The 15547-nt window shown below is 50.7% G+C and overlaps 1 protein-coding gene across 1 annotated transcript in view; it reads right to left on the reverse strand.

The window, feature by feature from the left end:
- Positions 1 to 15547, reverse strand: part of SH3PXD2B (SH3 and PX domains 2B) — a gene marked incomplete at both ends in the record, with an annotated part of 81638 nt that overhangs the window by 50256 nt on the left and 15835 nt on the right. Inside the window, one exon of the mRNA XM_080699404.1 lies at positions 7628 to 7708. Within this exon, the coding sequence (XP_080555530.1) occupies positions 7628 to 7708 (81 nt within the window). The remainder of the gene's footprint in view (positions 1 to 7627; positions 7709 to 15547) is intronic.

Here is a 15547-nt window from a genome sequence, read left to right on the forward strand (position 1 = left end):
TGTGAGGCTGTGTTTTAAGGTTGGCAAACAAAACAAATCCCCTCAGACTGTCCAATTCCCTCTTTGGCTAGAACTGGGCCAACAGAGCTTTCTCTAATGGTGGTGCTATGGTTTAAATGTGTCTCCAAAGGCCCATGTGTTGAAGGCTTGGTGCCTAGCCTGTGGCTCTACTGGGAAATGGTGGGACCTTGAGGAGGTGGGGCCTCAGGGGAGGAAGTTAGGTAATTGGGGGTGTACCCTAGAAGGAGATGGTGGGAACTTGGCCCCTTCCTGCCTCTCTGTTTCCCAACTGCCAAGATGTGAGCAGCCCTTTCTGCCATGTTTCCCCTGTGATGTCCTATCTGATATGGTAGCGCTAGCCCCAGGAGGTCTCTGAGCACTTGAAAAGCAGCTCTTGCACCTGAAAAACTGAATTCTAAAATTTAATTTAACTTTAGTTAATTAGAATTTATATTTAAATAGCCTCCTGTGGTTAGGGGCAGCCATATTAGACAGCATTCATCCTCCCCCAAAAGCCATATCCAGTTCTGTTTTTTCACCCTGTGAATGTCAACTGCAACCTATATGATTGCAGGACTAGGGCTGAGTGTCAGAAGCGGGCAGATTAGATCTGAGAGCTATTCTGTTTGGGGTTGATTGTATCTAGGTTTGCAGGCACAAGCTGCTGCTTTGCAGAGAATTGTCACACTCAGCACCCAGAGGTCTCAAAGCAGGCACCTCAAGGGACTCTAGGTGGACCTCAGACCCAGGCTATGTGCAGCTGCAGGGCCAGAGGCATCTCCGGAAAAGCCCAACCACAGATGTTATCCCTGGTGACAAGAAAATCCACAACCCATGCTTCCACCCCCAAAAGCAGAAGTGGTGCTCAGGGGAGGAGGGCTGGGAACCAGGAGGAAGATGAGTCATTTTTGGAGGCGGGAAGGGAGGCACTGCTAGCTGCCACATCACAGGCCTCAGGCGACAGGAGAGTCCTTCATCAGCACTTTCCATGAAGACATTAGTGTGAATGGGCCGTCCAAGGCAAACACCAGGGAGGCCGGAGAGGAGGGCCACACATGGTTCCTGTTAGTGGCAGCCATGGAGACTGGACTTGGGACTTCTCAATATCACAGAAGCCCTGAGTCCCAAAGGAGCCAGGCAGGAAGCAGGGAGAGTCTGGGGAGCCGTCCAGTGCAGCTGCAGGCTGGCAGGGCCTTCAGGGCCCTGAACATACCAGCACAGCACCTGGGCCTGCCTATGATCACTGGCTTGTGGTTTGGGGAGATTCTGCCCCATTAATGAGCTGGTCTAAATGACAGCATACCTGGTATCCTCCTGGACACAGCATGCAGAGTCTGTCACTGTCTCCATCTGTCCACTCTACCCTTTCTGCTCCCCCAAGCCTGGGTCTACGTCTGCTCAGCCAGACCTCCCTGTTAGTCTGACCCACCACCTCCTTAGCACATGTGGGAGGTACCCGGTCCACACCTGTGCAAGAATATACACGTGAATGAATGAACGAGTGTGTTTACTTGCTGTGGTCAGCCACAGAGCAAAAACCACGCTCCAGGGAGCCAAGAGTAGGGCTGGGGATTGAACCCAGGGCATTCTACCATCCAGCTACATCTCCGACCCTTTTTGTTTTTAATTTTGAAACAGGGGCTCACTAAGTTGCTGAGGCTGGCCTCAAACCTATGATTCTCCTGTCCAGGCCTCCCAAGTACTGAGATTACAGGTATGTGCCACTGAGTTCAGCAAGGCCTGGGTTTGAGTTTAGATGTGACTGCCTAAGATAACCATGCCCCTTTCTACTTTAGAAATGAAGAATGATTAACTGGGAAAAAGGGCAATTACAGTATTTTCTTAGCTACACCATCATTAAGTCATAGCTTTACAAGGGGGAGGGAAAAGAGTCCATTTTAAGTGTTCACAGCATTTGGAGCATGTTCTGATTTTAGAAGACACAGTCTAGGGTGGGAGTGTGTCTGTGCTGGGAGGAGGGATGTGGTGTGGAGAGCCTTACGCAGCCATCTGCTAGGACCTCGCTGGGAGGCTTCTCAGCCTGGACAGGCTGCCTGGGGAAGGCGAATGTTGGTCTGGCACACCCATACTTGTCACCAGTAAAGACCGAAAAGACAAGACTGTTCAGACTGCATGGGGGCTTCTGGAAAGATAGTTCTCTAAACAGTGCCCTCGAGGATACTGAAAGCCCCAAAGAACAAAGTGGGGAGGACTAGGCTCTCAGAAAGGGACAGGTCAAAGTGGGACAGTATACATCTCTGAATAATTGTAGCCCAAAGACTTCCCAGCCAGGCAGTGTTCCTGCTTACAGAGTGGGTGCTGCTTCTCCCCAGAGAGAGCTCCCTGGGGGCTCCATGACCCACCTGATCTGCAGTGTGGGAATAAATTCCGCAAGAAGTCTACAACGGCATTTCCATGGGGATGGCGGCCCTTTCTAAAGCTTGTAGGAGGGTCAACTCCTTACCCATCCACCCACCGTTACGACCCTCCTGTGACTGCGCCTCCTCCAGAAGAGAGCCCTGTTTGACCAGGAGAAATGTCCCTCTCTGAACACTGACGTATCTCCACCTGGAGTGACACATGCCTGTTCCCACCACACTGAGGGCTTGCAGAGAGCAGAGATTCAGCTGGGTCCCGGTGCCAGCCCAGGGTCCAGTTCAGCAAACCTTTGACTGTGCCACTTAAAGGCATCCCTGGCTCCGATGATGGCCTTGACTCGTGGCCTGGAGGATGCAAGAAACTGGTGGGGAGACTGAGGGCAAAGGCCCAGTGCCCAGGGCAGAGTGGACCCCTTGTGCACCTGCGTCCTGTTTGCAAAGGGCTTGTGTTAACCTCAGACCCTGTCCCATCTTACAAAGGAGGAGGCACACGGGCCTTAGAAAGGTCAAGCACTGGCCAGGTCTCTATGCGGGTGAATCTGTGTCCGAGTGGACAGATCCGGAGGCAACAGTTGTACCCTGAGGAAGCAGGGAGGTGCGTACTTACAGCCTTGCTGCTTTCTGGCATGTGCCCTGACCCCCTGAGCTTCAGTTTCTTCCTCTGTTACGTGGACACAATACTGACCTTGTACTTTTAAGTGAGGCTCCGGTGAGATGGCATTTAAGGCCGGCCCCGGGCACATCCCAGGACACAGTTGTGGGTATTATTACTCCCTGGCTCAAGAAACCGTATTCCCACCAGGGGCTGCCCTCTGCTCTGGGGGCACTGGGGGTCTCCCCCAGCACCCGGCTGGGTGTCAACTCCCACTCCACACTCTGATGGCTCTCTAGAGCTAGCTCAGGCTGAGGACGAGAGGGAGGCCCAGGGAGGCCAGTGACCTGCCCGAGACATCGCAGCTGTGCAACACAGGGTTGGGACTGGGTGGCAAGGGCCGCTGTTCCAGCACAGGGCTCCGTCTCATCTCCCGTCCCCTGGAGTGACCAGATGTCAACTAGCGGTAGCAGGCGTGACTGTCAGGGTGTGTGTTTGAGGACAGACACGGCAGGATGCCAAGTCAGAAGGTGATTCCTCTTTAAGGGACCTTCTTCCCACAGTGAAGCCTGGGTCATGCTCCAGCTATTCCCAATGGGTGGTGTGCAGGCCATTTCCTCTGTCCAGATGTCCTGTCACCCGAGGGTGTTCAGGGTTTTTGTCACCGAGGGGCCATCTCCCTCATGTTCTCTGGGGACCTGACCACCCTGTGTCTAAGCACCTGGGCTGGATGTCTATTCTGTACTTGGCTGACCACGAATGGCCTGGTTATATGACCCCCAAATGAGCCAGGAGCCTTGGCTTAAGCTGCTGGGGGGTTCCCTTCTTTCCTGAAGTCACCAGGCTGAACTGGAGCTGCGGCTACCATCACATTTGATGCAAAGAAATACAAGAAGAGGAGAGAAACAGGTCCTCCTTGGCCTGGTGGCCCCTGGGTCTAGCCACACCCAAGCCAGGTACCCATGATGTCTGTTACATTCAGCTGATGAACTTCTGAATGATCTGTCTTGACTGGGTTTCTATCATCTGCACCTCAGACGTTTCTATCCAAAACAAGATCTCACACCCAGGAAGCGGCAGAATCTGGATCAAAGCCCAGCTCCCCAAGCCTGGGATCGCAACAACCTGGCATGGCCTTCTCCTTTCATCTCCATGCCAATTCCCAGCAGCACCCTCGCCCACTAACATCCTAAGGCGGACGTTCGCTCGGTGCCTCACAGCCCGGAAGGGCTCTTGTGTGTGTCACCACCATTCAAAATATACTTTACATACCATGAACTTATCCCTTTGAAAGCATACAGTGATGTTAAGTAAATCCACAGGGTTATGCAATCATGACCACTAATTCTAGAATATTTTCATCATCCCCCAAAGATACCCAGTTCCCATAAGCAGTGTCTGCCCGCCTTCCCCTCCCCCCAGCCTCTGGCAACTACGAATCTGTTGTCTGGCCCTGGATTTGCTTCTTTTGGACATGATCCCCAAATTTAACTCCTGAGAATCCTGTGAAGCAGCCACTAAAGAAAGAAGCAACGAACGGCAAAGGTAGATAGGACTCTTCAGAGTTCTGATGCTCACAAGCTGTGGGACCTTTAGCAACTGATGGGACCTTTCTGAGCCTGGGTCTCTTCGTCTGTGTTATTTGACACGTGTTACGAGGCTCACATGAGGCATTCCACCTAGATCACTGGCAGGATGGGGCTTCAGTGTCCCAGAAATGTCAGCCATTTATACTGTCCCGGTCTCATCAGGGATGAGGACAGCCAGACACAGAGGGGTTAAGGGGTATGCCTGAGGCCACACAGCTAGTGGGTGGCTGGGCCCAGGCCTCCTGACTGAGCCCTCTGTTTTTTCCATTACGCCACATTGGCCAGGCTCCTCCACGAGGCCTGGGCCCTCCCCACACTCTTTTAGCCAAGTTACTTCTGAAAGAAACGAGGCTCCATGCCAAAAGGGAGGGAGGGAGGGAGGTGGAGTCGTGAAGTCACCCAACACAGGGTGTTGTGGCCCTCGCCTGGTCCTGGGGACAGCTGCAGGCTGGCCCTAACCTCTCCTTACTCCCCTTTGGGGTGGACGTGGGGACAGGGAAAGGCGTTTTCCAGGATGAAGGACCCTCTGGAAGCCTATGACTTTCTCCACTCCAGACATCCATCTGGGGCTCTTTAGGTCATCAGTGACTTCGTCAGGGCAGGGACAGAGCTGCCCCAGGCAGCTGTTTATATGACGGCAAACTCCCAATTGTTACCAATTATGCTGAACCAGGAAGAAAATCTTACTTCTAAGTCTGGAAGAAATAAAGTTGAGCCAGAAGCGGAGAGCCGAGGGAGCATGGGCTTCGGATCTGGAAGTCCTGTGAGCCGGCCCTGGCTCAAGCATTCCCAGAGCATGTCACAAGGCACGGGGCATCCGTGCAGGGCTGGCTTGTCCCTGCCCCAGCATCTGCTCCTGCCCCTCCCCCTTAGATGGCGTCTTAGCATCTTTAACATGCAGCCTCTCTTTTCGTTTATATTCAGCTCATGTTTGCAGCGGAGCGGGAGACAATTGTAATTGGTATATGATACTGTCTGGTATGGCTGCAGACTGTTGAACACAAAACATCGCAAATGAGCTCATTCCTCTTTAGATAACTAAGGGACTGGTGTCACAACTGGTTTACGGGGTGTGATGACTCCTGGTGGTGTGCTGGGAGGGCTTGAGGGGCTTCAGTCATACTGGAGAAACAGGCCAAGCCCACGTTGTTCTCTTCCTTCTCCCTTCATTACAACGGGAGGAAGGCTCTGCAAACTTTCTCCTCGACATTCCAGGAGATCAGGTCTGTATAACAGGGATTCTGCAGTTAGTATTACCCAGCCATCTGGAGAATCTGTGAGGCGGAGACCACGTGGTACATGGGGACAGGGGTTGAGGGCTGACTTCTTTTTATATTTTACTTTTTGGTACTGGGGATTGAACCCAGGGGCATTCTACCTCTAAGCTACACCCCCAGGCCTATTTTATTTTATTTTTTATTTGGAAGCAGGGTCACACTAAGTTGCTGAGAACCTCACTAAGTTGCTGATCTTTGAACCTGCAACCCTCCTGTCTCAGCCTCCCAAGTACTGGGATTACAGGCGTGCATTACCACGCCTGGCTTGAGGCTGTTTTCTGATGGCCCAGCAATGACCACCTCATCCCTGATCACAGCTGCTTGTGAAGCCACCTCTTCCAGGTCTGAGTCCTACCCCATGGACTCCAGGAAAGTCCATTGGCTGTCAAAGTGCTCACTCATATAGACTGGTATAGAGAGGAGCCCAGGGCACGCAGCAGTGAGCTTCCTGAGGGTCAGCTGTACTGTCCCTGCTGGGACAGAGCCTGGAGCTGCTGTCACCAAGAAGCCAATACCATGGAAGTAGGAGCGTAGAACAAGAGGAAGACACCAGGTCAGGTGACACCAAGAAACCCTAGGTCCAGCTGTGCCTGAAGCCCAGTAGGCTTCAATCACATCAGCTAGAAGCTCCTCCCTGCTTACTCCAGCAAGCTTGAGTGGGCTCTGTAACTTGCAACGGCAGTGTCCTGACTGAGACAGAGGAAGGAGAATCAATTAGTCACTCCCGGATGGAGACTGGCAATGGTCTGAGAGATGACATGGCCCCTGGCCACACCAGGTAGGAAGAAGGCACGGAGATTCAGAAATCTCCTGAATGTTAGGCAGACATTTCCTAAAGAACTCTGCCGCACTCTCTCCTGAGGGAACACAATGTCTCTTACCTGCTTTGTGCTGTCTGCTTTTGGTGATGTTGGCATGAAGCTAATGGCCCAGATGTTAGAGTTCTAGCCAGTGGATGGACTTATACTGAGCTGTCCACACACTGCCTGGCTCACTGAGAATGGTAGTACACACAGTATCCATCCATCCATCCATCCATCCATCCATCCATCCATCCATCCATCCATCCATCTACTAACTAAACACCAACTAGACATGTACTGTGTGCTAGGTTTTGAATAAAAGATTAAAGAGAAAGAGGATGAGGAAGATTCATCTTTGCCTGTGGCTATCATGGTCCAGAAGGGGAGACAGATAAGCAGACACCTCCAAACGGTGGGGCTCAGAGTAGGTGGCTCTTGCTGGCGGAGACACTGTCAATCAAGGCTTCCCAGAGGATGAGAGGCTGAAGGAGATGCCCAAGTCAACAAGTGGGTCAGGATGGTGCAGGGGAGGTTCCAGGCAAGGACCAGCCAGGGCAAAGGCTGGGCAGTGGGGAAGGGCACAGCAGAGCCCTCAGAGCACAGGGGTGTTTCAGAGCTCAGCACAGCGTGCCGGGGGCAGGGGCCAAGGTGGGCCAGAGAGGCAGGCCTGTCCACAGAGCTGGTCAGACCCAAGGGGGCCAGGTGTACCCAACCCGAGCTAGTCAGAGAGTGTGGTGCTCCAAAGTCACATGGAAATGACTCTCAGCAGACCCTCCCTCCCAGAGCAGGCAATAAGTGCCTTTTCTTCCACTTGGCAAATATTAAATATCAAGGCATAAAGCCATAGAGCACATTACTTATGTGCTAAGTAATGGATGCCATTTTTAAGTCTAGGAAATAAAAAGTCTAGACTCTACAGTCACAATGGAAAGTAACTTCCAATTAACCCCTTTCCCACCAGCGTCTCGCCAGAGAGCCAAGACCTTACCTGCAGGTCAAAGAACTTGCTATAGCGCCGGTAAATGGCCTCAGTGGAGCCGCTGGACCACGTGACACGGATGATGTAGACCTGCGGGATGAAGGAGACAGGTGTTAACACCGAGTGGGTCCTATAGCTTGAATGTGTCCCCAGGTTCATGTGCCGTCAACACACCGTGTCAAGAGGGGGGCTGTGAGAGGTAATGAGATCTTGAGGGCTCTGCACCTACAAATGGATTAATGCAAAATTAATACAAATTTAATACAAATGGATTAATCTACGGAGTGGGGTTGGTATCAGGACAGCAGGGCTAGGCTCGGCCCCTCTTTTTCTCGTGTTCTCTGCCACTCTGCCTTCCGCCATGGATCATGCAGCAAAAAGGCCCTCATCAGGTGGCTTTGATCTTGGGCTTCCCAGCCCCTAGAACCTGTCTTTTATCAATTATCCATGTATAATTTTGATTAACAGCATGGAATGGAGCAGAATGGGGTCTTTCATCTGAGACCCAGAGGGAGCACAAAACTCAGAGTTAGCAACCTGGGTTTCCAGCTCAACTCTGCCAGTGAACAGCTGGACAAGGTACTTGGTATCTCTCTGGGCCTTTGCTTCCTCCTCGACACAACAGGGGCAGCAGCCCCACACCAGAGTTGCACAAAGGGCAGAAGGAAGTTGAGTGTGGGGAGCCAGGGCACGGCTGGCTCAGCAGCTGCTGCTTTCAGTATGGCGAGGGAGGATTTCCTACCACTGAGCTGTTCTTTTTGGTGCTAGGGATGGAACCTGGGGACATTCTATCTCTGAGTTACACCCCCTGGCCCTTTCTATTTTTAATTTTTAAATAGAGTCTCGCTAAATTGCTGAGGCTGGCCTCAAACCTGTGATTCCCTTGTTGCAGCCTCCTGAGTACTGGGATTATAGGCATGCACCACCATTCCTAGCTACCAGAGTCACTCTTCAGCCCTTGGCAGGAGGAGACAAGAGGCCCTGAGTGCTCGGGCATCCCCTCTTTTCTGCAAGCAAAGCCATCCTGCCATGTCCACCCATGAGGACCTGGGCCAAGTTGCTCTTTCCCCTAAGCCCCAGCATCTTCATCTGGGAATTGGGCCCAAAGTTCCTGCCTCTTCTGCTCCCACATAGCCACAAGGATGTGACAAGATCAGGGATGGGCATTACATTTCCAGCCACATGGCTGTTTCCAACATTTGTCACAAGTCACAGCACACAGAAAATGATATACTGACAACAAATTTGGGCAAGTGAGGTAGCTGTCAGGTCAGAGGCACCTGGCTGGGGCTTGGCTGCCCTGGAGATGGCCTATCTCACAGGCCCCAAAGCAATGGGACCAACTGTGGACTGGAATCTTCAAAACTGAGAGCCAAATAAATCTTTCCCCTTTATAACTTGATTTATCTTACATATTTTTAAAAATAATGATGGAAAGTTGACCAAGAGAGAAAAAACAAATACATCTACCCTTCTTCCAAACAGAGTAACTTGGCTTTTCTCCTGGGAACCTCCTTCCCTTCCTCAGTCCCAGTGTCTTAGAAACAAGTGGGCACATTCACCACTCATGGTGATTGGTTGAAAGGCAAGCATGTGACCTGAGTTGGGCCAATCAGAGTCCGTAGGAGCCAGCCCTGGGCCGTCTGCCCCCAACTCTTAAGAAAGAAGGGCTCTTTCTCTCTCTGAGGCTACTAGGATGCAGAGCCGCTGGGGCTAGCCTATCCTCATTTGGGAAGGACCTTCCCTGAGCTTAAAGCCACCATTAGCAGTATAATCTCTATGTCCAGTTCTGCTTGAAGCTAAATCTACTCCTGGACTATTCCATCTTCTGGGCCAATAATTATGTCTTGGGTGGTACCCACTGCCCTAAATTATCCTTGAGGCCAGCGTAAGTTGGTTTTCTGACGTAACCTAGTCCTGATGGGTGTGGAGGGCAGGAAAGAGATTGCTGAAGCTCGGAGTTAACCATGGTGTCTTGTGAGAACTATCGGACTTAGAAGAGAAGAGGGAGAAATGGAGCCTCCCAGGAGGACGGGCAGCGCCCCTGGCAGTGGCTTGTTATTGGCGGCTTGAGCGGACGCTGCTTGTTCCGTAGTCGCCCCACGGAGGGTTGCTGTTCTGATAGCTCCCTAATAATTGTTCCAATGTTCCTACCATGGAAGGCTGCTGCTCTCGGGCAGCTCCCTAACGCTAGCCTTTCTCACATGATGACCCGAACCCTGATATCTTAAGAGAATTTAACAATTGGTGGGGGTTGGGGAGGAGATAGATGACAATTCTCCCCCCATCTGTAGCCAGCACCTGACTTATATAGAAACTTTAGAAAAGGCATCATAGAAGTTAATGAAACACAGAAGCTAACAATTGTCATGGGTCACAGTAAAGAAAATCAGTGAGGCAGACATGGGACAGCGTAGAGGAAGGACATTACTGGGTAGAGGTGACATCAAAGACTGCACCTCAGAGATGACACCAGGTCCCTTGGAATTTGTTTGCTTGTGGACAAATACCACCCAGCCAAATACCATGTATTCAAACTTAACTGGTCCAAGATCATCTCAATGTACATTCTAAGATGGCCCTCAACAGTTAGCAAAGTGATTTTAGGCAGTCTCTGAATGAGTTGTTACAAGGATGTCGTACTAGAAAAGGGAGACAGGAGAACAGCTTCAGGGTGCTGGAGCCCCAGCCCAGTGTGAACTTCATAGACATCATCCAGCGACAGCCATGGGAAGACAAATCAGGACAAGATGGGAGGTGGCCTAGAATGCCAAGCTAAGGAGCCCACTGACCTCTACATCCCCAACATGACTTTACCTCACAGAAGCAGGGCAGAGAGGAGGGAGCTTCAGCCATGGAGTCGAGAAGCTCCAGGCTCCCTCAGCCTCAGCTTGACAATGTGCAAAGCTGAGAAGAGACGAAGGTCTGAATTCATTGCCAGGCAGACGGAAATCAGTCAAGCAGTCCAAGCACCCTGTGCTCTGATTCCCAATGCCTCCCATGACCGCTCATAAAAACAGGCCACCCGACCCCCAGAGTTTCCGCATCCCGGCTCACCCCTTGCTTTGCTCTCGGTCTCTGGGCAACTCACGGAGCCAGAGGACAGGACTAGGCATCCCGTAGAAGGCAGGATCGACCATTTCCTCACACCCATGGTTCCCCGATGACAAGAGTGTTTCTAGTATCACCTGAGCAGTTGTGGGAGGTGTTATCAGTCTTCCAATTTGCTCTGGAGCCTTCAACCTTTCTCGCAAGTGTGAGGGCTCCTATTCATTCACTTCCTCTACAATTATTATGCGCCTTTTGTGTGCCAGGCCCTCTGTGAGGCGCTGGGATGCAAAGACAGACTCAGAACCAGTTGACCCTTGAGCAAAAAGAGCTAACCTGGAGGAATCATCAACCTGATTTGAAATTATATTTCAAAACTACACAAAAACAGCACGTTACTGGCATAAAAAAAGAGGCACAGAGACCAATAGGATAGACTAGAAGACACAGAGACAAACCCGCACAGCTACAGCCATGTGATTCTTGACAAAGGTGCCAAAAATATATCCTGAAGAAGAGAAAGCAAATGGTGTTGGTGGAACTGAGCATCTATATGCAGAAGATTGAAGCCAGATCCTTATCTCTCACCCTGAAAAAAAAATGGATCAAAGACACAAACGTAAGACCTGAAACTCTGAAGCCACCAAAAGAAAACGTGGGGAGACACTTTAAGACACAGACCTCCTGACTAGGACTCAAACACTCAGGGAATAATAGCGAGACTTCACAAATGGTATTGCCTCACATTAAAGGCTTCTCCACAGCAAAGGAAGCAATTGAGAATGTGAAGAGGCAGCCCACAGAATGGGCGAAAATATCTGCCAGTTGCTCTTTCAGCAGAGAATTAATATCCAGAACACATAAAGAACTTAAAAAAATTAACATTGAAAATACAAACATCCCAATCAATAAATGGGCAAACGGTGCCAGGTGTGGTGGCGCACGCTTAATCTCAGCATTCGGGAGGCTGAGACAGGAGGATCGAGGTTCTTGGCCAACCTCAGCTACTTAGTGAGGCCCTTTGCAACTCAGTGAGACCCTGTTTCAAGATAAAGAATAAAAAAATAGGGCTGGGAATGTCACTCAGAGATAGAATGGCCCTGGGTTCCATCCCCAGTACCGAAAATAAATAAATAAATAAATAAATAGGCAAATGACTGCAGAGATACTTGCCAAAAGAAGTACTGGACTGCCTATCACCAGCCTGGGAAATGATTCAACTTCAAAATTCAAAATATGGTTTAAAGTTCACCATTAAAAGTCAAACTATCCTAAGTTAGGACGCATTGTTCCTCCTCCTCCCCCTCCTTCTCCTCCTCCCCTTCTTCTTCTTCTTCTTCTTCTTCTTCTTCTTCTTCTTCTTCTTCTTCTTCTTCTTCTTCTTCTTCTTTTTTAAGGGAGAGGGGAGGTATTAGGGATTGAACCCAGGGGCATTCTACTTTTGAGCTACACCCCTAGCCCTATTTTATTTTTATACTGAAACAGGGTCTCACTAAATTGCTGAGGCTGGCCCTGAATCTGCAATCCTCCTATCTTAGCCTCTGAAGTACTTAGGATTACAGGCATGTGCCACTATGCCCAGCAATCTCTAGTTTCTAACCAGACAAAAAGAAAAAAAAAAAAAAAAAGATGTCCCCTCCTGGGACTGGAAGAAACCCACCTGTGGGCACTTTTCTTTTCTTGAACCCCAGACCTGTACCTTTTCTATCACCCTGGCTCGGCTCCATAGTGTCTGCTGAGGACTGGTCCAGCAGATGGCTCAGGGAGGCGGGGTGAGAGAAAGCTGGCTGTCAGACTGGGGACACGGCAGGAAGGCAGGGCCTCAGCCCTGAACTGTGTGGGTCAGGGTAAGGTCCTTTAAGCCCTTGCATGCTCTGAACAATTCTGTAAGGGTGCTGGTCCTTCTGACCCTCAGGCTAATAGAAAGACTGAACAAAACATGTTTTAAAGAACTCCAGAATGGAATATTCACTGGTCCAAATCTCTGCACACCAGGCTTTGAGGGGGTGCTCTCTAGACACTGCCCCTCCTTTAGGCTCATCTCCCCTGGCCAAGCCAATGGACTGGGGGCTCCCAGCATCTGCAGGGCCCATATTAAGCACACAGGAATTTAGACCCCACTTCCAAGGGGGTCAGTTTTGCCATGAATAAAGACTGAATGAAGCCAGAAGCAAGCAGAGACCTTCGAGAACCAGAAACAGCCAGAACCTCTCTGCAAGAGCCCAGGCCCTAGGTGACTGTCATGCCTCGGCTCTGCTAGCTGGCCAGCCCACCCTGTGCACTGTGCAGGCTGCAGCTCTTGCTAAGGCCGTAGATGCCCCCAGAGGCAGCATGATGTGAACCAGCTGCTGCCTGGCCTTGGGAGTGGGAGTGAGGTGACCTCATAGGTTTTCATCGTGTGGACTGAAAAACATGAGCCAGGGTTTTGCCCTGCTAATAAAATCTCGGAGGCACGGGGGAATGTCCTCCAATCTCACTCTGCTTTGCAGATCTCTTTGGTGGGGTGTCTAAGGTTGGCCAAGGACCCAGCTGATATTAATTAGAAGAGGTGGGGCTGCTGCTGCACCAGTCCCATGACAAGGTTAGTTCATTGGAGAATGCACCGGGCAGTGTTTGATTTTGGAGGGAGGGACTTGGTGTTCTCATGTAAAGAAGGGACAGAGAGCCTCAAGGCAGGCCACGCTAGCCAGGAAGAATTTAACACACGGATTTTCTTTTTCTCGGAATTTTATTTCCTTCTATTTCTAGCACACACTAAAGGTTTTCCATCTATGGTAAAACAGCTAAAGTTCCCCTTTAAGAGTAATTTAAGAGCCAGGCATGTTGGCGCATACTTGTAATCCCAGTACTTGGGAGGCTAAGACAGGAGGATCATAGGTTTGCACCAGCCGGCCTCCACAACTTAGTGAGACCCTGTTTTAAAATAAAAAATGAAGCCGGGCGTGGTGGCGCACGCTTGTAATCCCCGCGCTTGGGAGGCGGAGACAGGAGGATCACGCAGGTTCGAAGCCAGCCACGTGCGCTGGCTTAGGAGACCCTGTTTCCAAAAATGAAAATGTAAAAATAGGTCTGGGAGTGTAGCCCGGAGGTAGAAGGGCTTCCAGGAACCCCAGTACCACCAAAAAAAAAAATAAATAAATAAATAAAATAAAATAAAATAAATAAAAAAAATGAAATAAAGCTGGGAGTATAGCTCAGAGGTAGAATGCATCTGGGCTTGACCCCTAGTACCACACACACAAATAAATGAAATAGTAATTTAAGTAAACCAGGTATGGTGGCACATACCTGTAATCCCAGGACCTGGGAGGCTGAGACAGGAGTACTGTAGGCTCAAGGCCAGTCTCAGCCACTCAGCAAGGCCCTCAGCAACCCAGTGAGACCTAAATAAAACCGGGCAGGGGGTGAGGCTCAGAGACAGAATGCCCCTGGGTTCAATCCCCAGTGTCAAAAGGAAAAAAAAAGTTATTTAAGTAAAAGCATGAATTGATGTGAAAAATCATACTGTACAAAGAATATGAAGTACAGGGAGTCTGTGGCTATTTAGAACTGAGAATGAAGATAGGTCTGCATTTGTGGGATTTCTGCTATTCCTCCTGAATCTGCAGTCTTGTTTATTGTGCAATGTACTACGCCACTTCTCAGATCAGGAGCCCTCTCCTGGCTTCCCAGTGCTGTCAGGTGGTCTACAATGACCGGGGTGACAGAGGACACATGCAGAGAGTGGGCCTAAGAGGGGCAGGGGCTGCAAGAGAGGAACATCAGCATGATGCAGCTCTGGGATCCATTAGCAATGTCTGCCACAGAGCGGGGACTGACTGGTAGGGTGTGTGCTACGTACCTGTACCCGGCATTCCTGATCTAGCCCTCCACACAAATGGAGATATGGAGAGGCAGAGAGGCACCGTGACTTGCTCAGGGTTACACTCTCACCTGTAGACTCTTCTGCCTTCATGACCGAGTCTGGATTTTCTTGCAAATTCCTTGTGCCCCTCTGGGTCTCCTGCACAACGACTCATCCCAAGAACTCTAAGTTTGCGCAGCTCTTGGAATTGACGTAGGCCAGCTATCCAACTGGCCTCTGAGAAGCCCCAGGATTCTGCAGAGGCTAAGTGAGGAGGCCTCTGGGCTGCTCGCCCCAGTTTCCACAGCACAGTGCTGCTTTTAGCTCCTCTACACACGGTACAGGGTGGGAGCCAGCAGCCTGCAGCCAGTCACCAGACAACATAGGTCTGTGGTGCCACCAGCCAGTCGGCGGAGCTGTTAGCAGGGCCTGGCGCTGCTCTGACATGGCCAGCCTTGCTGGCTTTGGGCAGAGAGCAGAGGCTTTCAAGACTCTAATAGGTGAAAATCCCACTCTAGACTGTCCTTGGTTTTATAGTTAAGGAGAAGAGGCCAGAAAAGAAAGACACTTGTTTAAGGCCTCACAGCGAGTAGGGAGAAAGTTTGGAACCAGAAGCCAGGACTCCCCTTAGGGGTGCCAGGGGTATGGGTGCTCTCTCTGGGAGGCTGATATATACAAGCCTTTTGAGGTGGAGGGAGGAAAAACCCATCTCTGTGCAGTGCACCGAGGGCCTGGGCTTCTCTTCGAAGGCTACACAGTTTCTGCAGCAAATCATTAGCCCAGGATAACTCGCGGCATCTTGCTTTGCAGCCAAAGCAAGCTCAGATCCAAAAAGCCCCCAAGTTACTATGCTAAACTAAGTAAGACAGGCAGAGAGCAGGATGGCGGCTGTCAGTGGCTGGGTGGGAAAGGAGCAGGCTGAGAGAACGTGGTTGTTAGATAGTAGGAATGAGTTCTGGAGGTCTGCCGCACAGTGGGGTGACCACAGTGAACAACAAGGTAGTATGTATTTCAGAATAGCTAGAAGAGCCGGGCGT

Source organism: Muscardinus avellanarius (genome assembly GCF_963383645.1).
Source record: "Muscardinus avellanarius genome assembly, chromosome: 7".
NCBI classification, from domain to species: Eukaryota; Metazoa; Chordata; class Mammalia; order Rodentia; family Gliridae; genus Muscardinus; species Muscardinus avellanarius.